Source organism: Malus sylvestris, chromosome 6, assembly GCF_916048215.2.
Source record: "Malus sylvestris chromosome 6, drMalSylv7.2, whole genome shotgun sequence".
NCBI classification, from domain to species: domain Eukaryota; kingdom Viridiplantae; phylum Streptophyta; class Magnoliopsida; order Rosales; family Rosaceae; genus Malus; species Malus sylvestris.
Window position 1 is genome coordinate 20558982 of NC_062265.1, and position 27692 is coordinate 20586673.

General features: G+C 37.9%; 2 protein-coding genes and 1 non-coding gene across 10 annotated transcripts; 1 reads left to right on the forward strand and 2 right to left on the reverse strand.

The window, feature by feature from the left end:
• Window positions 1-1238: 1238 nt before the first annotated feature.
• LOC126625999 (puromycin-sensitive aminopeptidase-like) lies at window positions 1239-11037 on the reverse strand. 7 transcript variants are annotated; one of them, XM_050295155.1, is made up of 32 exons: window positions 10478-10714; window positions 9916-9990; window positions 9708-9752; window positions 9379-9519; window positions 9205-9280; window positions 8836-8912; window positions 8406-8519; window positions 8250-8324; window positions 8051-8158; window positions 7757-7969; window positions 7580-7641; window positions 7393-7420; window positions 7213-7299; window positions 7051-7076; window positions 6843-6906; window positions 6652-6732; window positions 6459-6506; window positions 6334-6352; window positions 6181-6185; window positions 6070-6081; window positions 5885-5941; window positions 5662-5771; window positions 5487-5567; window positions 5203-5386; window positions 3914-4062; window positions 3684-3822; window positions 3444-3590; window positions 3029-3110; window positions 2757-2932; window positions 1886-2113; window positions 1709-1780; window positions 1239-1508 (listed from the first exon to the last, which is right to left on the reverse strand). In XM_050295155.1, the coding sequence occupies exons 1-32, from the start codon at window positions 10553-10555 to the stop codon at window positions 1428-1430; spliced, it is 2940 nt and encodes a 979-aa protein (XP_050151112.1). In that variant the 5' UTR covers window positions 10556-10714; the 3' UTR covers window positions 1239-1427. The 7 variants fall into 7 exon arrangements, with proteins under 7 accessions (XP_050151112.1, XP_050151107.1, XP_050151108.1 ...); XM_050295150.1 differs by lacking the exons at window positions 6070-6081; window positions 6181-6185; window positions 10478-10714 and adding an exon at window positions 10894-11037 and having other exon boundaries at window positions 5885-5949; window positions 6325-6352; XM_050295151.1 differs by lacking the exons at window positions 6070-6081; window positions 6181-6185; window positions 10478-10714 and adding an exon at window positions 10894-11037 and having other exon boundaries at window positions 5885-5949; window positions 6325-6352; window positions 9886-9990.
• A 9892-nt stretch (window positions 11038-20929) lies between these two features.
• Window positions 20930-25461, forward strand: LOC126627480 (uncharacterized). Of its 2 annotated transcripts, XM_050297042.1 has the most exons (3): window positions 20930-21185; window positions 21534-21653; window positions 22230-25461. In XM_050297042.1, the coding sequence occupies exon 3, from the start codon at window positions 22299-22301 to the stop codon at window positions 25293-25295; it is 2997 nt and encodes a 998-aa protein (XP_050152999.1). In that variant the 5' UTR covers window positions 20930-21185; window positions 21534-21653; window positions 22230-22298; the 3' UTR covers window positions 25296-25461. The 2 variants fall into 2 exon arrangements, with proteins under 2 accessions (XP_050152999.1, XP_050153000.1); XM_050297043.1 differs by lacking the exon at window positions 20930-21185 and having other exon boundaries at window positions 21234-21653.
• Window positions 25462-26301: 840 nt separating this feature from the next.
• On the reverse strand, window positions 26302-26373 carry TRNAT-UGU (transfer RNA threonine (anticodon UGU)). The gene has a single exon. It is a non-coding gene; the product is annotated as a tRNA-Thr (tRNA).
• Between the last annotated feature and the right edge of the window lie 1319 nt (window positions 26374-27692).

Genomic DNA, 27692 nt, shown 5'->3' on the forward strand with positions numbered 1-27692 from the left:
AGACTTGGACACAAATCCACTTTTTTAGTACACATTGTTCACAACCACATGTTTTAGGGTAAAAAAAATAACCAAGTGTTATCTAAAAGTGAAAACATATGCTTTTGGAATATGTCATTCACTCATTAATATGTTCTATTTCTCTTTATGAGTTAAAAAGCAAATCACCAACCTATTTCAAAGTGGAAATACAGTTAAATATGTAAAAAGGTTAAGTCAAAAAGCTTGATTTAATGAGTTACCAAAGTTTGGTACAAGGGAAAAGGCTTTGGGGTTGGGATAAATCAATGACCTAACTAAAAATTGGATTTGGATCCCATCCGAATCCTCTTTGTCATATCCAATCTATTTATTATACATCGTGCGGTAAGAAATTAGTTTGAAGTATTTTATTTAAAATTAAACATAAACAGCACCTAACGAAAGTTGGCCGCACGATGTACAATGAACAGATAGGATGTGAGGATCCTTAGGATCCTTTGGAGAAAATCCTCATCCCTAAAAATTAACTTTTAAAAGTTAAAAAGGATAGAGATACTTTTGACTCTAAAAAAGAAGACTAATTATGCAAATTTGATTGAGAATTCATAAATTATCGCATTTGATGGGTGAAGGATTAGGACTCCCTTTGGGGACATTTGGTCAAAACAAAGTAGATTCCTGTTTGGAAAGTTTGGAACCCGTTTTTCTCACATGATATCGACCTTTCTAGGACCTTTGAAAAAGAGGCAAAACCCAAAATCCACATAAGTGCTTTGCATTTGCATGTCTTATTTAGGTCAAGTTTTTCTTTCGGGTTCTCATGAGTCAACATCTCACGTGCTGCGGCCGTGACCATTTCAACTCTCCATTTTGCAGATATTGCCAAGAAAAGAGTTTGTCGTACCCCACATTTCAAACTTACATGAAATAGGACCGCTTAAATTGCGGTATCTCAACCAATTATCAAAAGTTACCTGTGAAAAACGCTATTACTGTTAATCTAAGATGCCACAGTAACATGACGTAGGTCACCAATAAAATTTAAAGACATTTAAAACGCAAGGAACAGCTTTGTTATCATCATTGAATTCCTTACACCGTTAGTGAGAGACGTTTTTGCGGTCCGTTTCTAGTTCGAAACTGATATTGACACTCTAAAAAAGTAGCACTCCTCCCGTCCTCCTCCGTAACGAAGATAAATAAATAAAGAATTCGTCAAGTGCAAAATGACGTTTCTAGAGTAGTACAACAACTCATAAAAGCAACCCCAATAACCATTAACATAATTTGAACTTCACCACAAGTGCAGTGCATAACAACAGCAAACAAGCAATTCTAAAATAGACTTGTCCTCCTGCATAACAAGCCAACGGATGATTATTTCCCTATATTACAAGAGAGTGATACAAATGCATATGCAGTTTCTCATCCAAATTCCCCAAAAACTAAGCGGCCAAACTCTTGGACGCGATCTCAAACACATTTTCTGACAGTCCATTGGCAGCCAATATCTTCTCCAGTTGTGCCTGCAAACACCATACCATGGAATCTATTACTGTGCTGCTCCGGAATTGAAACAAGTACAAACACTGCATCTAAACATCGATTTTTCTGTTCGAACTTTATAACAACATTGTGCTTTCTAGTCCAAGAAATTAAGCAATGCCCAATAAATGTCCTGTGGGAAAAATAACAAAAACGCGAGCGATAAGAATGAAATACTTACTTTGGCAAGGTTTTGCCGGGTTTCATCATAGCGCCTCCACCTGGAGAAGGCTGACACCATGCGGGAGGCCACCTGCAATCCATGACCATGGATGTTATTAGGGAAGAAATAACATGTAATGACAATCAAGCAATTCACAGCAAGAAAATGTTATTCAAGAGGATTCGATGAAAAAACCTGAGGGTTTATTTTATCTAATTGCATCACAATTTCTCCCAAAAACTTGTAGCCTGACCCATCTTTTGCATGGAAATTAACAGGAGAGCCACAGAAACCTCCAATGAGTGAGTACACCTTGTTTGGATTGCGCAAGTCAAATGCTGGGTGGCTTAAGAGGTTCCGCACATTCTCAACATTGCCAGGAATGTTAGACATGGCTTGAAGTTGAAACCATTTATTCACAACCTGAGGAGAGGAATACAAAAATACGGAAGGAAAAAAATACAAAAACAAAAACAAAAAAGAAGTGAAGAAGCTTTTAGTTGAATAAATGAGAGAAGAAATCATGAGAAAGGTACATACTAAACAACTGTAGGCCGGGTTAGCACTCAGCCCCTTTTTTTTCGAGGTCCAAAAGCACCAAGTTACTTGGTATGCAAAGGTGGAAAGGTGAGAAGCATGCCGATAAAATAGAACATCTGATATATGATAAACTAATGTTCATTGAAGAAATTTCAAAAGCTGAAACTTGTAATAGGAAATTGACAAGGAGCTCGGTGAAGACAACAGAAGTCAGAGCAAAATAGATTATGAGTCACTATCATAAAGTATCCTGGGTTCAATCTTGCCTTACAATTGATGTGGGAAATGAAAACAAAAAATTTGGTGTGTAGCTCCATTAAAGTGCTTAACAGTGCAACTTAACGACAAGGAAATGTAGGTTTAGTGAACATCATACAGGCTAACATTAGTTACAATTAATGAACCTCAGAAAAACATGCAGACAGGGAAGGAGGGAGGGAGGGAGAGGAAAACACACACCAAAGAACTAATAAATATAACTCATTCTAGCAATTTAGGGACTATTAAGTTGGAAAGAGAGCTTTACCAAATAGTCCTTCTTCCATTTGTTATAGAAGTCGGCCAAAATATCATCACGAGTTTTACCAGGGTTTTGTGCTAAGGCTGCCAAAGCTGCAAACTGCTCAGTCATGTTTGTGGCAGTCTTGTACTCGTTTAGCACAAGCTCAGTACACTTTGAATCCTCCAGTGATGCAAGATAAGCTATAGACGAAACAAAAAAATATAAGCACAATGAGTTCATGAAAGGTTAACTTCACCAATATAGAAAACATTACGTCTCAGAAGAACAAAACAGACCAAGAGCAATATTCTTAAGAGCACGCCTGGACAAATTGGGGTGGTCAAACACATACTCTTCTGAGCTCCTGTTGTTTTCAACCTGTGAAACATGTAAAGTTCAAGTCTGTTCTTGGTATAGAAAGAGAAACTTCCTCTGTAAGATTTACAATTTGTATTGAATGAATAATTCAGTTACACAGATGTGAATATATATAGCCTTAGCTACCTTAGGCTAGTTACAATAATACCCTCAACTACCTTAACTAATTACAGGTACTAATAAAACTAACTAAACTTAGCTTTAACAAACTATTTGTCACTAACTATATTGGATGATTTGTCATTCTCCCTAATACTTGGTAGAATAGAAAAAGTAAAGAAAGCACACGACGAATTTCTCAATAAAACTCTAGGTAAATCAAAACTATCATACTGTGCTCAGAAGCTCTGCTTTCAGTTCATGGGCTAGCTGCTTCCTGATAAAAGAACGAACAGCATGAACAGCATCAGGATCTGCAACTTCCATCATGTCCATTATTTCTCCTTCACCGGGGAGAGTTATTGCCTTTGCCACAAATTCCTATTCAACCAAGGGCACATACAGTTCACTTATGAATTAATTCTTCCCACATCACAAAATTATTTTTGAAAAAAATAAAAGGCTCCATCATACTTTATCCAAGCTTAAGTCAGACAGTATGCTTCTGAGCCCAAGCACAAACTTCGGATTCAAAACCAAAGGTTTGTTTTGTTGGAAATCAGCAACCAAATTAAGCATCAGCTTACGTGCCAGCACTTGTCCAGCCTCCCAGCTGCAACACAAATATAAACAAGTAAATAAGCAAACTTCAAACAGGGGCTCATTTAATGAAACGAGATATTTTCTGTTTGCACAAGACAAACCGGTTGAATTCGTTGGAATCATAAGCAAGGAGTAAAAAGAGATCACTATCTGTGAGATCAGTTTCCAGACGAATAGGTGCACTATAGCCCCGGAGCAGAGATGGAATCGGTCGTTCGGATACATCAGAGAAGATGAACTCTTCTTCTTTCTGCATAGGACAGTAAAAGCAAAAATATTAATACAAGCAACTGGTGTCCATTTAAAAGACCCAGTTTTACACGCCAACACCTCTATATTTTGCCAATATACATCACTGTGTAAAGTGGTAAAAAGATAACTCAAAGAAAACAAATTAGAGGCTTTGCATTTAACAAGTTTGAAAAAAGATTTCAGTTTTACATCTATTTAGTAAGTACTAGTACATGAAATAAATAGAGAAACCCAATAGACATAGCAGTTTTAACATTATTAGCCTTCTTAATCTTAGAGGTCACACTTGGTGCGATGGCAAGTGCCTTCGCCCATGAGCGGTAGGTCTCGGGTTCGAGACTTGGGAGCAGCCTCTCCATAAATGGGGGTAAGGCTAGCCGACATTCACCTCTCCCAGACCCTGCGTAAAGCGGGAGCCTTGTGCACTGGGTACGACCTTTTTAGCCTTCTTAATCTTGGAATCTGATGGGTTTTGTAACCACCCTCCTAGGACGTTCCTTGGCAATAGAATACTCATTAGATGATGCCCCTTTTGACTTTAATTCTATGTGACTCCTCAGATGATCCTTGATCACATAAAAATCAAACCTCTGAAACAAAATACCCTAGAAAATCAACGACACAATCCCACGGGAGATTATTTTGTGCAACAAAAACGAAGGATTTGACAGAAAACAGGACGCGACGAAGACAGAGAAAAACGAAATGAAGGAAGCAGAAAAACGGGAAGCCAAAGGTAAAGCAAAACAAATGAGTTGAACCAGAGAAACGAAGGATGAAAGACATGTGGCTATCATGGGCAAAACAGACATTCCACTGCACAAAAGAGAACATAAAATGGTAATGCCAGAAGAAGCGGAGGGCAACATAAAATGGTAATGAAAGAAGAAGCGGAGGGCATTTCCGCCCTTTCACTGTTCATTAACAGTGAAAAACAGTGCCGGGGAACTGGGTTTTAGTATATGTATAATATCTTCACAGTTCACACAAAGTTCTGCTGGTTATAATCCAAGCTACTATGCATTCTTGTCAGTGACACTATTGTTTGACATATAGCCTCTAAGGTGGAGGATAGAGAAATCAAAACCGTAAATATGAGACAGAGAAGAATAGCTAAAAATGGAAAATCTGAGCCAACCTTTGTTACTCTAAGAACTGTGGTGTAGACTGGCTGACCATTGTTAGCAATAGACTGCACTATCCCATCATGATGCACAGAGGACAGAGGCAACTCCTTGCCAGTCGAGTCGAGTAAACCTACCGCCACGGGAATGAACATGGGTTCTTTAATGGGCTGCCCTGGAGTTGGTGGCACCTCTTGACTGATCATGTCCATCATCAAACAGAGCTGGTTAGTAGTGCCACCAAACAAAAAGACAGATAAAGACAAGACAAAACTACATCCTGTTGAGTCGAGTATACCTAAACTTCAAAGAAAAAGTACGGGCCTCAGCATTATAAGAGGATGCAACTTTGACAATTGGGGTCCCAGCTTGGGAGTACCTACAGTTTAGTTACACTCTAATATGTAAGAACTAAGCATGAATACCATCAGTACAAAAATTAGGAAACCCCGAAGTGAGGGACAGACACGCACCATAATAAGAAATTAGCAAAATCTGCATTATTAGCATCTCGCATGGCAGCATAAAAGTCTTCACAGGTTACAGCTTGTCCATCATGTCTCTTGAAGTAAAGATCCATGCCCTGAAATCGGGAAAACTCAGATAAGTTGACTTTGAAAAATGGTCCGCCTGAAAATATTAAGTAAACTTGTAATCATTCAAGCATTAGTTTTAGAAATAGGTTTTCAGTCTTACATTTCGGAAACCTTGACTTCCAAGTAAGGTTTTGTACATTCTGACTACTTCAGCTCCCTGATAAAGTTGGACCGTAAGATTGTGCCATTGACTCTAGCAATAGATTTTGTAAACGCGCATATAGATATATATATATATAGAGAGAGAGAGAGAGAGAGAGAGAGAGAGAGAGGGAGAGGAGAAACCTTTTCATACACCTGTCAAAAGAAAATGGAATAACAGAGGATAATTAGTTGTCTTCTCCACAAATAATAGAAAAGGAAAACGAGATAGGAAGAACAGTTAATAATCCCTACCGTCACTGCAAGTAGATGTTGATGGCAGTCCAAAATTACAATCAGATACAACGTGATTGCACAAGACACCCAAAACATGTCAAAATTGAGAGCACAAATTCCTATGACAAACAAAAGAGGCTTCACCCAAATTACTGAAGATAGAAAACTCACCTGTATAGAAGTTATCCATCTGCATGAAAGAAAGAAAACATGAAAATGATCTAAAGGCAATAATTAGAAATGGATTAGAAAAAGCCAACTCTGTATGAGCTACCAAATAGAAGGTGACATCTGACCTTGATGTAAGAATGTGGCCGCACGGGATGAGCCATGGGGCCAGCATCCTAAAAGACCAGAAAAAATATATCAGTACTTAAAAGGTGGCACCGTACAACATATCATTCGAACATCAAATACAGCCATACAATGGACTCATAACTCAACTAATAGGCTCCATAAAATAGTATAAAATAAGATGAAAAAGCAAACCTGTGGAAACTGAGAATTTCTAAGTCTGGAAACATCAGAAATCCGCTTTACAGGGCGACTCCCCATATCAGATGAAAATTCCTACACATAATAAATATCATAAATGAGCAAAACTCTCCATGTCATAAGATCAAATCTACAAGTTTCTCCATGAGACTAAATGGCTTGGGGAAAAAGATAAAAAGTAATACCTGATCACGGAAAACAGTTAGACCCTCCTTCAGGCTAAGTTGAAACCAATCACGACATGTCACTCTGCATGTATATTAGCGAAACAATTAGCTCAAGACTAAACATATTCTTGCATTAAAAAGGTTGTAGACACATAAACCCTAATGCCTTGGTGTAAATACTGAACTGTCTCATGGGACAGGATGCATATAATCTTTGCGAACCAACCTGTTGCCAGTCCAGTTATGGAAATACTGCAAAACAAAAATGGATAGAGAAAAAAAAAAAAAAAAAAAAAAAAAATCAGCACCAATTTGCTCCTGCCAAAAATAAAAATTGGCAAAGGATGAAGGTTTGTGTCCCCCGATCTTATATATGTGAAAAACAAACCTCATGGCCAATAACACCCAAAATGGCTGCATAGTCTGCATCGGAAGCAGTTTCTGGAGATGCCAAGACAAGTCTGGAATTGAATATCTGCAAAAATTAAAAATTAATCAACATTGTACATATATAAAGAAAATATGGAACTCTTTATCAACAAAACTAGATTCTGAGAGGAATACATACGTTCAAACTCTTGTTTTCCATGGCTCCCCTGGTAATCAAATAAGAACAAAAAGTATCGTTAAACTATAGAATAAATTAAGGTTAGTAAAATGAAACCATCAGTCACATTCCACCAAATAAAGTTCAAATTTGGAATGTTGCATAATTATTTTTTAAACTTCTAACTAGAAAGGAAAAAAAAACATACATGTTAAAATCTGGAACAGCCACAATGTTGAAGAGATCCAGATCATACTCGAGACCAAAAACCTGTTAGAATAGTCAAATGTTAGCACTTAGCAGAGCACAACAAACTCTACAATCAATTCAATTACAGAACTTTGATATCAAAACCAATAATCTTCTTAAACGAAAAAAAACCCACATCCTCATCCCATTTCATAGCCGCCTTAAGTGAATACATGGCATGTGCTGTTTTTGCTACATCTTGAGCAGGGGTCCAAATCCTCAAAGCCACTTTTCGACCCGAACGAGTAATAAATGTGTCATCTCTGCTCTCGAGCTGTCCAGCAACCAAAGCAAACAAGTAGCAGGGTTTCTTGAAGGGATCCTCCCAAAGAGCATAATGTCTATTACCCTGAACCACAAGCACAAGATTAGAACATATAAAAGTACAGTAAATCTCCATATATTGCTTCATTTAGTAAGTGATGATCACCTCTAGGTCTCCCTGCTCTGTGAGATTTCCATTGGACAACAACACTGGGTATAACAATTTATCAGCTTCAATGCGGCATGTATACTTTGCCATTATATCAGGACGGTCCTGTTCCAAGTGAAATGTAATCAGTACAGCAGAAGTTGATAAAAACTATAACTGGAGGACCGGAATACATAATCAATTAAATTTACAAAACCTGATAGAATGTAATTTTACGAAAACCCTCAGCTTCACACTGGGTGCAGAAATTCCCGGATGACTTGTAAAGTCCCTGCAGTAAAATTAACCTATGGTCAAGGCCAAAAAGAAACACATACCAGACAAAAAAAAATTGTAGATAGACAACATGCACCTCTAATGATGTGTTCTTCTGGGGATACATCTCTGTTAAAATTTCCAAAGTAAATACACCACTAGGTAGTGATTTTAGTGTCAAATGGCGGGAATCCAAGTTGTAATCCTCCTCCTATCAAGGGAGAAAAAGCAATAAGAATAAATCATAGGATTTCCAGAAAGGGGAGGAAGAACTTTTGAAAATAGAAATCAGTACATAATATATTTCTAATAGAAAAGGTATGCTCATGATCTCAAGGTTCAGGTAAGATGTCAACGAAAGAGGCAACTTAAACTGCTAATTTTACAAAGTAACAAAAAAATAAAAAAAACCTTTCTATGCATGACATTAAGGAATAAGCTTTGAGTCAATGCTTTATGTTCTGCAGAAAGCAATCATTAAACTAACCAAAAACCAGAATGGCACAAACACAATAGAAATTACATGCCTTTAAATCCTTGCCGTTGATCCGAACTGAGAGTAATTTAAGATCTGTTCCATCCAGAACCAATGGGGAAGAAGACCCTGTCATGCAAACAAAAATTTATGAATAAAAACATTACTAGGAATTCTTCCACAAAATAATATGCAGCATAATAGAAAAGACAAGCAAAGCTAGATTTAGAACACTGCGCCAGACAAATGACAATATTTTCTGACAAGCATAATCAACAACAACAACAACAACAACAAAGCCTTTTCCCACTAAGTGAGCATAATCAATTCGTTAAAATAACCAGGAAGTTACCAGACTAACAAAGACAAAGATATTTTCTACCAATGAAATACTATATGTGAAGAGTGGTCATACGACTACCTTCAACCCTGGGGAAGACACATATTTTTGAACCAACAATTGTTTTCTCCTCACCCAGCGAAAAGTGCAAATCCACCTGAAGTAGTAGCTCCATAAGTACAGAAAAACTCCGGGTACAAAAGATCAGAAACCAAAAGAATATACAGTAATTTGATTTATTAAAGTGTAGTATACCGAGTCAAAGTAGTAGTCAGGCATTTTGTAATCCTTCAAAAATATTTCCTTTGGTGCAGCCATTTTGGATTCGTCAACTTGATCTGGCAAGCTTTCTGTGGTAACTGAACAGATTAGCCTCCTGCTCCCTTGTTTGTCCCTCTGGAATGATTCAAGATTTTCACGTGATTAACAAAAGCATAAGATGAAACAACTACAAGATTGGTGTGGAGCATGAATAATTTGTTCAGTACAGAACAAGAACCAAGGACACAACCCATACAAGTATGTGTGTGCAAAGAAATATCAGAACACACGAAACAGTTTCTGGTAAAAGCATTGCAACTCACAGGTAATGCAGTATATGGAATGCGATAATTCCTTGAACACGTGGCCTGAAAACATCATTTCATTAAGAGAGTTTAGGTTTCATAAACTTATGTTCGAATTTCAAAGTTGATATAACAAAGTCGGCAATGAAACACAATACTATAAAAAAGAAAATAACACGAATTTAAAACAATTCACCTATGAAAAAGTTGAGAAATATGCACGAACCTCCAAAGTAAGAAAGTGCTTGTATCTGGAAAGCCTTTTGGCTGAATTCCCTAACAATCTAACACGACTGGTACACTGAAGCTCAAAAGAAAGAGAAAATATTCAGCAAGTGGCCTCAGTTTTAGATACACAAACCAAATACAAAATTGTATCCACACAATTGCAACACGCTGTCGCTCCGTAATTCTTCTATGCAAAACCATACAGCGTATAGATATGACATTCTATATCCTAAAGAGAATAAATAAATAGCTGGCCAGAGACGAAAAGATAGCTAAAGTGAAGAAATTTGAAGGAAAAAAAAAAAACAAAGAACCATAGCTATTAACCACGAAAAAGCGACACGACTTACAACCCTTTAGTAGATTCCTAGTCTAGATTTCAAATATGCTTCTGTGTTTTACTATAAAATTCAACAGACCATCTCTTACAATCACACACACTAGTAAAACTGCTTGCAAGTCCCAATCTTTCAATACACACAATTACAAACAAACACACCAATCAAATATACAAACTAATCACTATCCACTAATCAAAGATATGGGTTAAGAGCAATCACAGGAGCAGATGAGATCAAACCCAAAAGACTGATCCTCACAAAAGCAGAGCTCTTGCATGGCAGAACCAACCGAGCCATCCCAAACCCCAAACAAACCTACTTTAAGCACTAATCTCTTGAATCCCAATAAGTAATCAAAGTTTTAACGAAAACCCAGATGCCCAAAACCCCAACAAAATCCCCAAGAGGTCCTAAAACCCTAGATCAAAAATGACCCAGATGAAAAATGAAGAGAGCCCATTGATACTGATACACTTCTTATATAAGGATATATGGATAATGCAAATTATGGACACCAAAATTCAATAAAATGATAAACAAAAACCCCTAAAACAAATTAACCATGGTTTCAATTGAATCAGATAATATTGTGAAAAAAAATTAAATTGGAATTGGATGGTTACTTGTGCAATTACCTTGTGTGATTTGATGATCAAAATGCAAGGAAAACCCAGGGGCTTTAATACACAATCATAGGTGCCCCACAGAAGCCATTATTATATCCTAAATTACGTTTCATTTTTTATTTTATTTTTAAATTTGATGATAATCTTTTTCCTCCTTTTTGATGTTCCATTGGCCAATGTTTTGGGCTGTCTGTCTCTATTTGTGGTTTTTTAACATTATCTGTTATTTCCTGGGCCTGGACAGCTAAGTTGGGCCTTAACTTGGCCCAATATGGATGGGTGAGATAATCTGAGATTTGTTTAGGTCGTGAGATCATTAGCGGTGGGTGGTTATGTTAATTCACCATCAAACTTATTATGTGGTTCCTCTACCGTTAGTATTACAATTTAATGGTATTTTTCTTTACTAGTAAGTGAAATCACTTAAATTCGAATCTTGAGAATGACGAGCTCACTTCATTCAATTTAGTATTAATATATCATTGTATAAGAAAAATAAGCATGTGATTCGTTCTCATTTTTGTTTAAATGTTGTTAAGCAAGATATCATTTTACTTTTGAAGTTTGGTGTAGTAGTTCAAATTTTGGATGCAATTAGATTCTGTTTATGTCGTGGTCCGTGGAGTCGGAGCTTTTGCTTTTGGGGAAGAAGTTAGAACATTTTTATTTTTAACAAACGATAGTATCTATACTAAGACTATCATCAACCCTTCAGGATAAAGATTTAAGCCATAACCTAGAAACTGCTTTTCTCCTCCAATCATTATGATTTAAAATTTTATTCCGAGTTTATTAAATAATGATTTTAGCCTATTCTTTTTTGGTAACTTTTTTGAAAGTAAAATTTATGTAGATTATCCTAATTTATTTTTATGAACATTTTAATCCAAAAATATTTAAATTCCGATAAGTAATTAAAAAGCATACAAATAAATAGGTATTTATAAAGTTTTATGTGAAATTTGATTTAAATAATTTTCTTAAACTATGTAGATGTTAGATTTAATTTTTAGTCGTCAAATCTTTTTTTTATTATTAGATTTGATCTCATTTGATCAAAGTTGTTAGATTATAAGTAAAAAACGAAAAAAATGTTTGAAATATGATAGTTTGATGGGTTCAAAATAATTTAAGTCATACTTAAATCCTGTGAGGAATCTAATTCAAAGATATATTTTCTTCCCATGGCTTATTTTAACCCAATGATTGGAGATGATTTTTTTTTTGGGGGGGGGGGGGGGTTTGAAGTTTATATTTTAAGATTTATCTTATGTGTTGGAGATGATCTAAGGGGTTGGGGGAATAGGCTAAACATCACAATGGATTAACCATAATAATGTGATTCAAATTCACATTTGGCGAGAATTAAACCTAAGCTCTCTCACTTACAAATGAAGAAGAATACTATTAGATCGTAATACTAAATGACGGGAAAGAAGTTAGAACTTAAATCCAATTCGAATTCGAATTAGAAGGTAGAATTGCTTCATATGACCGGATGTCTACTTTAAATTTTGGACTATGAAAATGAGCTTATGCCAAAAGCCCAAAGATAATTAATTCTACAATTATTCCACTTATTTAGTGACGAGCAACTCAATGTATTGAATATAAGATTTTATATTAGTGAACAGAAATACTACTAACCCACAATGTTAGTTTCAATAACACTTGTCATGTGGTGTTATTAAGTTAATAAGGAGAAGTCTTATAGTGTAGTACTTACAGTGTCGCATGGTTTTGCTAATCCATGTAATATGTCCTAAGCACTCTAGCATTTGCAATTCAATGCTAGCCAAATCTATGCAGAAATTTATCAATGTATGTGATTCCTTACTGAAAAAATACAGAAAGCACACTCCATGATACTTGTCAATATTTGCTACAATAATTTGTAGCCATCAACTAGCATTTAATCTTGCAGTACTTATCTTCACTTGTTCGAAGATATCTCAAATATGATACATATGAGTGTAATTATTATTTGGATTTATAGTGAATTTTGATACCTTCATCATATATTAGCTTCACTCTATTCTGAATAGACTATCACATTAATAAAACAACTTGTATATAGGGCATGTTTGAAATATTTTTAAAACAAATAGTAGTGTTTTCATATCACTAAACACGCTTATGACAATGTGCAGTAAAAAAAAAATTAAAGGTGCTTCTACTTCAGGAAAAAAAAAACACTTAAAGTGTTTTCTAGAAGTAACGCGTGTTGTGTATTTTTTTCAAGAAGCACTTGCATTTTTCTAAAAAAAATGAATGCACTTCAAATAAGCGTTTTTTAGTAGAAGTGCTTTTTAAAGGAACAAGTCCATGATCTATCGTTTGTCTTCACAGGTCAAAGGAAGAATTTCACATGCTTTAAAATGTAGACCACTATTCCACACCTAGTTGGCTGCATGCCTTATAATATGCTACACTCATTGGATCCCACTTAGTAAAACAAACTCGATGTGAATAATGTGACCCTCAAAAAACACCTAGGTGTTCCTTTTGAGGGATCCTTTTGTTCCCACTTCTCGCACAGCTTGAACCTATATATAAATATATGTGTGTGTTACTCATTGACAAACAACTTAACATATAAAATGGAATAATACTTGGCTGCTGAAAATTCAGCAGCCACTCCTATTTTTATCTAATAAGATTTGAATACGTGTCTAAATAATTGAAATTGTAAACACAAACTAGACAAATGTTTCAATTTAATTAGACAAAAACAGAAATGACTACTGAAAATTCAACAGCCAAGTATTGTTCTATAAACCAGAGTAAAGCCATACTTCCAAGTATATGATGATATAATAAAGGTTTTGTCAGTCTAGCTACCAACCATTGGAATAGTATTATATCCCTCTCTCTTTCAGAAAACTTTTAATGTGTTCACAAGCTGTCTACAAATGTGGGCAAATGTGATTGGACTCATGGGGTACTGCAATTGTGGATTTGTGTTCAACCCCATTTCAAAGTTTAAAACTGTCCAAACTTTAATATGTAATATTATTATTATTTTTCTTAGGGAGAGTGATGCAATCTAAGCCATTGATTGCATGGAGAATAATGAGTTGGAACAGATCATGGTTCTCCATTCGTGTGTGGTGGTAATGGTATCACATGGAACCATGTGCTCTCAAGTAGAGCAGCAAAAGAGTGTTTTGGACTGAAGTTGAAAGAGCCAAATCCACTATGATTTTAAGTCAACTGACAAGTCTTTTAATCCGTGGTTAAACATGTTTATATTAATACATTATTAACGATTTCATGGGAAATTTGGTGTAAATTAATTGTCACATCCCGGCCCGGGTCCATCACATTTCGGGCTTGTTCCACCATCGTAACACGATATTATCCGTTTTTGGCTTATCATTCCCTCACGGTTTTATTTTTGGAAACTCACGAGCAACTTCCCAGTGAGTCACCCATCCTGGGAGTGCTCTGGCCTCCTTCTTGCTTAACTTCGGAGTTCCTACGGAACCCGAAGCCAGTGAGCTCCCAAAAGGCCTCTTGCTAGGTAGGGATGAGAATATACATTTAAGGATCACTCCCCTGGGCGATGTGGGATGTTACAATCCACCCCCCTTAAGGGCCCGACGTCCTCGTCGGCACACTTCCGGCCAGGGATTGGCTCTGATACCATTAGTAACATCCCGGCTTGGGTCTACCACATCCAAGGCCCGTTCCACCACCATAGCACGATATTGTCCACTTTGGGCTTACCATTCCCTCACGATTTTGTTTTTGGGAACTCACGATTTTGTTTTTGGCCTCTTTCTCGCTTAACTTTGGAGTTCCTATGGAACCCGAAGCCAGTGAGCTTCCAAAAGGCCTCGTGCTAGGTAGGAATGAGAATATACATTTAAGGATCACTCCCATGGGCGATATGGGATGTTACAATCCACCCTCCTTAAGGGCCCAACGTCTTCGTCGGCACACTTCCGGTCAAGGATTGGCTCTGATACCATTTGTCACATCCTAGCCCGGGTCCACCACATCCCAGGCTCGTTCCACCACCGTAACACGATATTGTCCGCTTTGGGATTATCATTCCCTCACGGTTTTTTTTTTTTTGAGAACTCACGAACAACTTCCCAATGGATCACCCATCCTGGGAGTGCTCTGGCCTCATTCTCGCTTAACTTCGGAGTTCCTACGGAACCCGAAGCTAATGAGCTCTCAAAAGGCCTCGTGCTAGGTAGGGATGAGAATATGTATTTAAGGATCATTCCTCTGAGCGATGTGGGATGTTACAATCCACCCCCCTTAGGGGCCCGACGTCCTCGTAGGCACACTCCGAAGTTAAGCGAGAAGGAGGCCAGAGCATACGCCATGATGGGTGACCCAGTAAGAAGTTGCTCGTGAGTTCCCAAAAATAAAACCATGAGGGAATGGTAAGCCCAAAGTGGACAATATTGTGCGACGGTGGTAGAGCGGGCCCGGGATGTGGTGAACCCGGGTCGGGATGTGACAAATGGTATCAGAGCCAATCCCTGGCCGAAAGTGTGCCGACGAGGACGTCGGGCCCCTAAGTGGGGTGGATTGTGACATCTCACATCGTCCAGGGGAGTGATATTTAAATGTATATTCTCATCCCTACCTAGCACGAGGCCTTTTGGGAGCTCACTGGCTTCGAATTCCATCGGAATTCCGAAGTTAAGCGAGTTCGCGCGAGAGCATTCCTATTATGGGTGATCCACTGGGAAATTCTTGTGTGAGTTTCCAAAAACAAAGTCGTGAGGGCGTGGTCGGGACCCAAAGCGGACAATATAGTGCTACAGTAGAGTCGAGCCTACGATGCGGTGGGGGCCTAGGCCGGGATGTGACAAATGGTATCAAAGCTAATCCCTGGCCGGAAGTGTGCCGACGAGGACGTCGGGCCTCTAAGGGGGGTGGATTGTGACATCCCACATCACCTAGGGGAGTGATCCTTAAATGTATATTCCCATCTCTACCTAGCACAAGGCCTTTTGGGAGCTCACTAGCTTCGGGTTCCGTAGGAACTCCGAAGTTAAGCGAGAAGAAGGCCAGAGCACTCCCAAGATGGGTGATCCACTGAGAAGTTGCTCGTGAGTTCCCAAAAACAAAATCGTGAGGAAATGGTAAGCCCAAAGCGGACAATATTGTGCTATGGTGGTGGAACGGGCCCGGAATATGGTGGACCGGGCCAGGATATGACTAATGGTATTATAGCTAATCCCTGGCTGGAAGTGTGCCGACGAGGACGTCGGGCCCTTAAGGGGGGTGGATTGTAATATCCCACATCGCCTAGGGGAGTAATCCTTAAATGTATATTCTCATCCCTACCTAGCACGAGGCATTTTGGGAGCTCACTAGCTTCGGGTTCCGTAGGAACTCCGAAGTTAAGCAAGAAAGATGCCAGAGCACTCCCAGGATAGGTGACCCACTGGAAGTTGCTCGTAAGTTTCCAAAAACAAAACCGTAAGGGAATGGTAAGCCCAAATAGACAATATCGTGCTACAGTGGTGGAACGGACCCGGGATGTGGTGGACCAGGGCCGGGATGTGACAAATGGTATCAAAGCCAATCCCTGGCCGGAAGTGTGCCGACGAGGACGTTGGGCCCTTAAGGGGGGTGGATTGTGACATCCCACATCACCTAGGGGAGTGATCCTTAAATGTATATTCTCATCCCTACCTAGCACAAGGCATTTTGGGAGCTAACTAGCTTCGAGTTCCGTAGGAACTCTAAAGTTAAGCGAGAAGGAGGCCAGAGCACTCCTAGGATGGGTGACCCACTGGGAAGTTGCTCGTGAGTTCCCAAAAATAAAACCGTGAGGGAATGATAATCTCAAAGCGGACAATATCGTGTTACGGTGGTGGAACGAGCTTGGGATGTGATGGACCCAGGCCGAGATGTGACAAATGGTATCAGAGCCAATCCTTGACTGGAAGTGTGCCGACGAGGACGTCGGGCCCTTAAGGGGGGTGGATTGTAACATCCCACATCGCCCATGGGAGTGATCCTTAAATGTATATTCCTATCCCTACCTAGCACGAGGCCTTTTGGGAGCTCACTGGCTTCGGGTTCCATAGGAACTCCGAAGTTAAGCGAGAAGGAGGCCAGGTCACTCCCAGGATGGGTGACCTACTGGGAAGTTGCTCGTGAGTTACCAAAAACAAAACCGTGAAGGAATGGTAAGCTCAAAGCCGACAATATCGTGCTACGGTGGTGGAACGGGCCAGGGATGTGGTGGATCCGAGCGAGGATGTGATATTAATAGTTTTTTTTTTTTTTTTTAAAAAAAAAGAAGATTAGCCGGTGGCTTTGATATGACAGTCTACTCTTCTGGGGATTGGAAGACTCATAAAGGCATTCCAGCCTACCTTTGACCACTATTGTGTAATTCACGAGTGCCAGAAATCAAAACCAAGACATGCACTTATTTTAGCTTGAAAATTATTACCAAAAGATTTGTAGTGTGTATTTCTAAATGGAAGTAAAAGACGTGAATGCTATCTATAAAAAAGAAGCACTTCAATTTTCATATGCAATTACCTCCCAACTTCAATTTTCAGATTGTGAGCGCAGAGTAAATGAATCAATTACCTTCAAAAAAAAAAAAAACAAACTATGCAAATTGATATATGTGTTTTCACTCAACACTTGCTAAATCAAAGTCAATCTTAGACACCAACAAAATTTTTATTGTAACAGTTTTGAACATTTCTCATTTCCTTAAATAATCTCTACTAATTAATAAAACACTAATTGTCAACCAAAATCCTATGAAGTTACCAGTTTAATCTTCTAATTAAAACATAACATGAATAAGAAAAATGGGGTAGAAATGTAATTTCATACAACCAAATTTTGTTGTTTTTTTTCAAAGCATCACCTACATGTAATCCTAACATATCTCTTTCTCACACACACATACAGTGTGTGCTCTCTGCTAGTAATAATAATAATCAAAGGAAAGTAGTTCATTGGCCTCCCTTTCCCCCGTGACCCAAACAACAAACTCTAACTAAAACTCCTCCAAACGTCGGCCTCTTACGGCCAAATATGTGACGGAGGCAATTGGGTCATGGCTGGCGTATATCCGGTTGCAAAGGGTCGGGGTTTGTGCACCCTGCTTTGTAGTTGTGGAGATGAGTCGATAATGATTTCCTTCTCGGCTTAGTTGTATTTTGTGTTCATGTTTGTGTATGTCTGTGCCGCCTTGCGGTTTGTGTGGCCTCGCATATTTGCCATAGCTTTGTGTGTTCCTAGGTTTTGGGTGTGCCACCACTGATCTATTGTGGCAAATCTAAACCGATGGTTCTTGTGTTGCTTTGCTCATTTTGGTTGCCATATAGGGGTTAATTAAGTTCCTTGTTGTGCATGCATTCTCTCCGGACTAAGGATTTGGTCACTAAAGAAGATGTCCTCAGTTGGCACCCTTCTTATAATTGTATTGTAATCGTATTTTTTGTATCAACAAAAATTATCATTATCGCTTCTCCAACTGTTTGGGGAAAAAAAAAGGCAAGTAGCTTTTTTCTTCGTATTTAACAAATTTCTTCAACCATTTGGAGAAAAAAAAAAAGAAAAAAAAAACCCACAGTACATTACAAATCAAACAAAAATTGCACCCATTTTCTCTTCTCTGGAACCGAAACAATAATCAAGATTTACCATTTGAATCAAAACCCAAGATTTGGTCTATTCTTGTACTATAAAGTTGGCCATATGACATACTATTCCAAATCAGACAATCTAGCACACACCACAAATCAAAGGAAGGACATATTTTGGAACTATGTGCATGTGCTTGCAGATGTACAATTGCACCCGACATTGATAACGATAATGATATAGATCTTTATCAAATTAGCAATAAAATCAAACCCCTTTCTTTATTTTTGGTAAAAAAACCCTAACCCTAATCTTCTTTTGTTCAAATGAAGGCTCATATGCATATATTGCTACATTTACTGGTTGTAAAAATATAACTTTGCCCAAGCTATTAGGGTTAGCCCAGTAATGAGGGCTTGAGCCTAATTTTATAGACAGGTAGTCAATTGCTATTACTCTGGTTAAGTAGACTGACCGGTTGAATCAGACTAGAATTTTGAGATTCAAACTCTCTAGCAGAAAATAAAATAATATTGCCTTTTTTGGCAATTGGTATCAATATTTTGAACAAAAATTCGAAATAACCACTTATATACATCAAACATAAGTTTTTCCTCTTCTTTTTTTGGACAAACATTAACTTTCTATCCTATCCAAACGTCATTTCTCTCACACTTTTCTTTTTCCTCTTCTTCTTGAATTTCCTTAGTTTTGATTGCATATATGTAGGTCTTAAAATTAGTTATAGAGTTGGCTTGGATTCACAAATAATCATAAATCGGGCCAAACAAGTGGCCTTTTTTAGGCTCACAATATGCTAGCAATAATGTGGTTCAAATTTGCCTTTGATAAGAATCAAACCTAAGACCTCTCATTTACAAGTGAATATAAATACCACTAAACCGTAACAGGTGACCTTTTATTATTTCAAAATATCATCGGGAATTGTTATTAGCATTCCAAAATTCTCATTTAGCACTCCAAACTTTCTATATTTAGAAAGAAAAATACACTTGTAAGGAGTGCCAAATGAGATTTTTGAAATGTCAATAATAGTTCTCATATCATCCATATTAAATTCTTTTAAGTGACTCTAAAGTACATTATGTTAAGACATGGGCTGGAGATGTGTGTTTTAAGGGGATTTCATGCGTCCGGGGAGGTACTGGAGGTGGAGTATGATTCAAAAGGATTGGTTCAAATGTTAAATAAGGAGATTCAATCTGATGTGTTGATGGAGGTCTATTTAGTTGATATTTGGAATATGATGCAGTCATTCCAATTGATGAAGTTTATCTTTACCCCTCGACAATGCAATCTTGCAACCCATACGGTGACGGCGTACGTTCTTAAGCATGGAGGGAGTTATGGTTGGAAGGAGTTAGGACCTGAATTTTTGTTTAATGTTCTAGCAGAAGATGCAAATGTTTCTATTCGTATTTGATTATTAGTACAATTCTATCCTTTATCAAAAAAAAAAAAACATTATTTCAAAATATCATCCACATCGAAAGTATTTTAGCTTTACTTATTACATTTTATTTCTTTTAGAATCATATAGTATTGTTCTACATTTTCTTATTATTTTCTTTTTCCACACATCACTTTTTGGTTATGCTAAATCTTCTTGATACATTCAATTACTTCATTATAACAACTATTGTATAATTAGTTTGAGTTAATTATGTTTTTATGAGCTTACTATTTGGTCAGTTGACTGGTTTTACAATAGTGAAATAATTATACGTACTTAACAGAACAAGTTAAGTGTTAACAAACAAATTTATAAAAGCCTCATTCGAGTTCATCAACGCTAAAAAAATTAGGGTTTAGGTTGTAAAATTAAGAGAGTGTCTCTTAACCCATGAATTTCACAACTAAAATCTCTTCGAATCAAATCAACTTCCGCCAAATGTCCAAGACTCATAGTGCCATCTGAAACATTAAACATAAAAACATATAAACAGTATTTCAATCTTGTTGCAAAAGCATGTAAATAGTCTAAAATTAGCTTGTTCTCGGTCAAATGACCTGATTTTATAATAGTGGCAAGATCAAAACTAACGGAACAAGTTAATTGTTAACGAACAAAATAACCAAATCTTATCCACTTTCATGCTAATCAAAGCTCTTTTAATTTGGTGCGTTAAATACTGAGATTTTAAACTGTAAAACCTTTACAGTATTTTAGAAACTCATCGAGTATAGTTTTACAACTAAAATATCTTTGAATTAAATTGACTTGAGTCAAGCGTCCAAACACTAGATCCCATATCAAAACCTTGAAAAAAAATAAAAAAATCCTATACAATTTTAAACATCTAAATAGAGAAATTCATACAAAGGTTGTCTAAAAATAAAAAAACCTTTTAAAACGAAAAGCTACAAATGTGAATCCGAAACCCCAAAACAGAGTGGATTTCTCTGATAAAATTTTCACAGCAAGAAAACGGGGGAGCATGGAGCCTACCATGCATATCTCATCAGATCTCTTCTTCTGGGCCCCATATCTTTTCCTCACTCCAACGGTGTTCATTCCCTTCAGACCACTTCCTCAGTACCTCAGACACCCAGTGACTTTTAGAGAGAGAAACAAAACTAGAGAGAGAGAGAGTTTAGTTAGGCATTGAAAGGAGCGAGTCGAACAGTTGCAGAGTCAGAAGAAAGAACGAAAGGCTCTCAGATTTTTCAATTTTTTTTAAATCTTCGAAGAGGTAAAACCAAACCCAATACCCAGCATTCATTTTTCTTATGAAAATTTTCACTTTGTTCTTAACTTCAAATTTTTGGGATGAAAATTTGAAAAAAATGGTGTGTCTGGAAATGGTATATATCTTAAGTGTCAATTATTTCAATCCCACGGTCACAGTGATTGCATTTTGTCAAAACTTTCTCTTCCGAGTGAAAAGTCTTGACCTTTGGCCTAAAGATACTTTCCCTTTCCATGTTTTGGCCTTTTGGGCAATTATATATTTCCATGTTTCATTCTTCCTTTCTCTCTCTACGCCTCTGCTTTCTCTCTCTACACCACTGGTTTAAACTTCATTGTGTGTATTTTTCAGAGATTTGGGTTGCTCAAATTTGGACTTTTTTGGGGTCCTCATTCATTTCAGCCAACTGGGTTCTTCGATTTGAGGACAAAAGATGGATTCTTTGCCTCCTTGTTCTAGATTTGAATCATGGTAAGTGTTCATATCTGAATTTTTAAGTTTTATCATTTTCTATTGATTTCTGTGTTATTCTTTTTTGTATTTAAGTGTTGCATTGGATCTGTATTGCTTCAAAATACCATCTTTTTTCAGTGTTGTTAAAATTTCGTTTCTTCGATTTCAGTAAGTGGGTTTGTTTCAAATTTCAAATGGGTTGTTTGGAAGCATAAATTTAAAATTTGTCTAAGTTTTCGGCTGCCATTATTTTTCTTGTGTGCCTATATATTTTTGGAATCCATTGGAGCTATATATCCTCTACTGTATCGCTTGAATGTGTTTCTTGTGTTTTTCTCTCTTGGTTCCGAACACGAACAACGTTGTTTTGCTGTGTTAAGGCATATATACTGCTATCCTAGTCCTTTTCCTAATTGTTTGAAGAGTGAACTTTGGTAGTTCCATTTGTCTGTTGCTGTCGAATATCGGAATACGTATACTGTTCTTATAGTGTTCTAGGATGCTTTTCTTAGTTTCTCGACTGCTAAACCCGATTAATTTGGAAAGATGGATTTGGAATTCTACAACTGATTGAAGATGTGCCTTCCATTTCAGAGTGGTGTTTTACATCTTATGCGACTGCGCTCAATGTGAGTCATTGGGAAAGTGGGAAAGTTTGTGGTTATGGATATGGGAGATGATAGCTCCAGGTTCTGTTCCTTACCGGCTACAACTTCGAGGAATATTTCAACCTCATCTTCGGCATTCTTTTCAGCAAATCAGTCGCCTTTCTTTTCCCCAAGATCGCCTTCTTGTCAACTATCTGAATCAACGAGGTCCGATGCTCCATGTGACAGCATGGTTTTAAGTACAGACCCCCTTAGTTCCAGTTCTGGAATTCCAGACCTTGAATCTCTAGCAAACATCAGATATAAATTGGCAAACTTATCACCGGCCCCAGCTGCATCAGTTTCAGGCGATTTTGAGAAGTTTGATCGTGTGTCTTCCTCAACAGCCATTTCTAACAGTATTCTATCTTGTCAGAGCCATGCCCGGGCATATGATTATTCTGGGCAAAAAGAGAGGCAGAGAAAGCATAGGAGAAACTATGGAGCCTCATATACAACAGGTCCAGCTTCAATGACATCTAACAGACTGAGGAGCTGTGATATTTTCATAGGTTTGCATGGCCGTAAACCTTCTTTGCTGAGGTTTGCTAATTGGCTCCGAGTTGAGTTGGAAGTTCAGGGGATGAGTTGCTTTGTATCTGATAGAGCTCGATGTAGGAACTCCTGCAAACATGGAATTGTTGAGAGGGCCATGGATGTTTCTTCTTTTGGGATTGTCATCTTAACAAGGAAGTCATTCCGAAATCCATACACCATCGAGGAACTGCGATTTTTCGCTAGCAAGAAGAACTTGGTCCCAATATTCTATGATTTGAGTCCAGGTGATTGCCTTGTCAGGGATATCGTTGAGAAGAGAGGAGAGCTGTGGGAAAAACATGGGGGAGAATTATGGATTTTGTATGGAGGGCTTGAGAAGGAGTGGAAAGAAGCTCTTCATAGCCTCTCTCGGGTGGATGAGTGGAAATTGGAGGCTCAGGATGGTAACTGGAGAGATTGTATATTAAGGGCTGTCACATTATTAGCAATTAGATTAGGGAGGAGAAGTGTTGTAGATCGGTTAAACAAGTGGAGAGAGGTGGTGGATAAAGAGGAGTTCCCTTTCCCTCGAAATGAGAACTTCGTTGGCAGGAAGAAGGAACTGTCTGAGCTGGAATTCATACTTTTTGGCGATGTCAGTGGAGATGCAGAAAGAGATTATTTTGAGCTTAAGGCTAGGCCTAGACGAAAGAACTTGACAATTGGGTGGGGTAGGAGCAGTTCATTTGACGAAAGGCGAAGGGAACGAAAACTGCAGAGTGGAAGCAGAAAGGGAAAAGAACCAGTTGTGTGGAAGGATTCAGAGAAAGAGATTGAGTTGCAAAGCACAGAAAATCCTCAAAGACAATCAAAGCCAAAAAGTGGTGGAAGATATTCAAGGAGGAAAAGATCAATGAAGGTTGTGTATGGAAAGGGGATTGCTTGTGTGTCTGGGGACTCGGGAATTGGCAAGACGGAACTTCTTCTCGAATTTGCTTACAGACATCACCAGAGGTACAAGATGGTTTTATGGATAGGAGGGGAGAGTAGGTATATTAGGCAAAACTATTTGAATCTCTGGTCATTTCTAGAAGTTGATGTAGGGGTTGAAAATTGCTTTGACAAAAACAGAATCAAAAGCTTTGAAGAACAGGAAGATGCAGCCATAGCTAGAGTACGCAGAGAACTCATGAGAAACATGCCATTTTTGGTAGTGATTGATAACTTAGAAAGTGAAAAGGATTGGTGGGATCATAAACTTGTAATGGATCTTCTTCCCCGTTTTGGCGGTGATACACACATAATAATATCCACATGCCTTCCTTCTGTGATGAATTTGGAGCCCTTGAAACTCTCATTCTTATCCGGGGCTGAGGCAATGTCGCTTATGCGGGGTAGTGTAAAAGAATACACAGAAAATGAAGAATTGGATGCTTTACGGGCTATTGAGGAGAAAGTGGGACGCTCAACCTTGGGACTTTCGATTGTAGGTGCAATATTGTCCGAGCTGCCCATACTTCCAAGTAAGCTGTTGGAGACAACTAGTAGAATGCCCTTAAAAGAATTTTCATGGAGTTGCAGGGAGACTAATTCGTTGAGGCGGCATACTTTCCTTCTGCAACTCTTCGAGGTGTGTTTTTCAATTTTTGATCATGCAGATGGTCCAAGGAGCTTGGCAACGAGAATGGTCCAGGCAAGTACTTGGTTTGCACCGGCCGCAATTCCAGTTTCTTTGTTGGCCCAAGCTGCTCACAAAATACCAGAAAAGCATCAAGGGACGTGGTTATGGAGAAAGCTGATGAATTCTCTAACTTGTGGCTTTGCTTCATCATACACCAAAAAATCAGAAGCAGATGCGACTTCCCTGTTGTTAAGGTTTAACATTGCTAGAAGCAGCACCAAACAAGACCATATCCATTTCCATGAACTCGTCAAGCTTTATGCTCGCATGAGAGTAGTGACCAGAGTTGCACAAGCGATGGTTCAAGCTGTCATCACTCATGGATCGATATCTCAACACTCGGAACATATCTGGGCAGCCTGTTTCTTGATATTTGGATTCAGCCATGACCCTGCAGTCGTTGAACTTAAGGTGTCGGACCTGCTGTACCTTGTCAAGGAAGTGGTGTTGCCTCTTGCCATCCGGACCTTCATAACATTCTCTCGTTGCAATGCTGCCCTAGAACTCCTCCGCCTATGCACCAACGCCCTGGAAGCAGCAGACCAAGCGTTCGTAACCCCAGTCGAGAAGTGGCTCGATAAATCTCTTTGTTGGAGGCCGATCCAGACTAATGCTCAGCTGAATCCTTACCTTTGGCAGGAGCTCGCGCTATCAAGAGCCACAGTGCTGGAAACTAGGGCAAAGCTGATGCTAAGAGGGGGACAATTCGACATAGCAGATGATCTAATTAGGAAGGCGCTTTTTATCAGAACTTCAATTTGTGGTGAAGATCACCAAGACACCGTAGCTGCTCGTGAAACTCTTGGCAAAATCACCAGGCTTCTTGCAAATGTTCGTATTCATACTTCACCATAGATCCCATAGTCTTTTGGAAGCAGATTTTATTGTAGCATTTATACAGAGTCTGAAATAAAACAGTTGTATACCCCATTCCCATAGAAAGAGATTCCATATTGAAAGTAAAAACTGCAACGCACCTTCGGAGTTTTTCACGGATTGTTGGATGGTGACTTGCTGGAAACACTCATCTCCATTTTACTCAGGTCAATCGCTATTCTTTTACGGTGTTGCTATACGGAATTCGTGGGCAACTCCAGTTAACCTTCGCATTAAGTTCTACCCTCCACATTAATTAGAGTAATTTAGAAGCGACAAGTTTTAGATTATGAAAGGATGCAACATTGTTGTATCTGACCATACTTGTCTTTCGCTGCTCTTATCCTGCGTTACTCAATTATAAAAACAAAATGGCTCGAAGTGACGCAGATCGTTTACATTTACGTCTCAAGTTTCGTAATCGAATCTCTCTTCCATACGTCGCTTGTATCCAACTTGCAACTTTTTTTCCACCTTGAGTTTCCGACTTTAACAAAATAATGAGTGTTATTTCCGCTCTCAAAACAGTCAGGAAAAATTGGGAATCGTAAGGACAAGAATTTAGTTCATATATTTGTCGGTGAACAATTAGTTTATTTTTTGTCGAAACAGAAATAAATGGTCTGGCAATATGTAAGAAACGAACAATTTTTGTCAAAGGCTGACACTATAATATCCTATCTGTATTTTTATTTTTGCTTTTACTTTTTTTTGGATGAGACGAGTTATGCGTAGTTGTCAGCAATCCATCTGTCCATCACCTCCATCTTCTCAGTCAGAGCGTATGATTGACTGATACAAGTGGGACCCGGTTCGAAAGTGTACTTTTTACTTAACAGTTTTGACGTGACACCTTCGTCTGCACTTTCCTCCAAAACATTATAATCTGGAAAATTTAAGGAGAAAATAAGAATAGCAACAACAATGATTTTAATAATAAATAAAAAATTTAATCAAAAATAAAGAACGGAAAAGAGGGAAAAATTGCCCTCACGCAGGATCGAACTACGGACCTTCAGTTTACAAGACTGACGCTCTACCACTGAGCTATAAGGGCTAATTGGTTGTATGAGGGTCATTTTCAGTATTAAATGTTAAATTTGATCTAATGTCACAGGGGCATTGTGTTTTTGCCTCACATTATAGTTGAAAATTTTTTAGGGAAGGAAGGGTGTAATTAATCGACCTACTTTTTTTGTATGTATGTTATACAAAACTGATTTGTTTTTTATTGCCTTCGTCGATACAGTTTTTCTCTTCAACTTCTCTCTTATGTTGAGTTTTTAAATTGATAGAATTTCACGGATTTAGTAGACTTTCACATATTCATAAAACTTTAGACTCTTAATGATATATGTTTGTAGAAAAGAAATGAGTTAAATGACAGACTTTTGCACAATTCTAGAGAGTTCAATGCTAGAATCCTATGGATTGTCATAGAATTTTTAATTACCAATTTATTATTAAGTATTATTATTTTTTTAATTTTCATTATTGAAATGGTGATCATGACCATGACAAAATGGTCTTATGAGGTGCTGGTGGCAACGATGGTGGTGATTGTGGTGGCGGGGTGATGCTCGAGTGGTAGAGGAGTAGGGATGGGGGCAATGGCGATGGTTGTGGTAAAGGTGGCGGTCATGGTGATGATGTTTTAGTTGGGGGTCATAGTAGGGGTGTTGATGATGCTCATTGAAATGATTACGGTGGGAGTGGTGGCTGTGGGGTTGGAAGAGATGGTCATATGGTAGGGTGGTGTTGTAAGTCGTGATAATGATAGTCATTGCATTATGGTAGGTGGTGGAGTATATTAACATAGAATTGAAAAAAAATGAAATCCTAAAAGAAAAGTTGGATTTGCTTTGACAAAAAACATTCAAAGTCCATAGAATCCATTGCTTTTTAAAATAAAATCCTTTAAAGCAAGTGAATTTTGAAAACACCTGAATTTTTGTAGACTCGTAAAAAGTAATAAATGAATACCACAAGATTTCTATAGACTTTTTAGAAATCATAAAAAATCTTTGTTCAATACATGGTGACTTTTGTTGACTCCTTAAAAGTCTATATTGAATACACTTAGATTTGAGAGTCAAGTAAAATCCATCAAACTCTATATACAATACACCCTTAGTCGAGATTAGAGGAGTTCACTCACTCCATTTCATGGAAATTAGAATGGAATTAAATTAGCTCCTCAATAGATGAAAAGGAGTTCCTCGTCACAATACTTTGTGACCGAGTCAATGTTTATGATCAGAACCATTCATATTATAAATCACTCTATAAAGATTATCTCTGTAACAAATAAATAACATATGAGATTATTTATTCATCTTTTATAAAAACAAACGGTTGGATTTGGCAGCCACTTTG

Bases quoted from the DNA above. Each gene is read 5' to 3' on its own strand.
- LOC126627480 (XM_050297042.1), top strand. From the start codon at position 22,299: ATGGATATGGGAGATGATAGCTCCAGGTTCTGTTCCTTACCGGCTACA.
- LOC126625999 (XM_050295155.1), bottom strand. From the start codon at position 10,555: ATGGCTCGGTTGGTTCTGCCATGCAAGAGCTCTGCTTTTGTGAGGATC. The intron at 9,281-9,378 runs GTATACTACACT...CTACTACTTCAG, and splicing joins CTGACTACTACTTTGACTCG to GTGGATTTGCACTTTTCGCT. The intron at 3,591-3,683 runs GTATGATGGAGC...TTGGTTGAATAG, and splicing joins CTGACTTAAGCTTGGATAAA to GAATTTGTGGCAAAGGCAAT.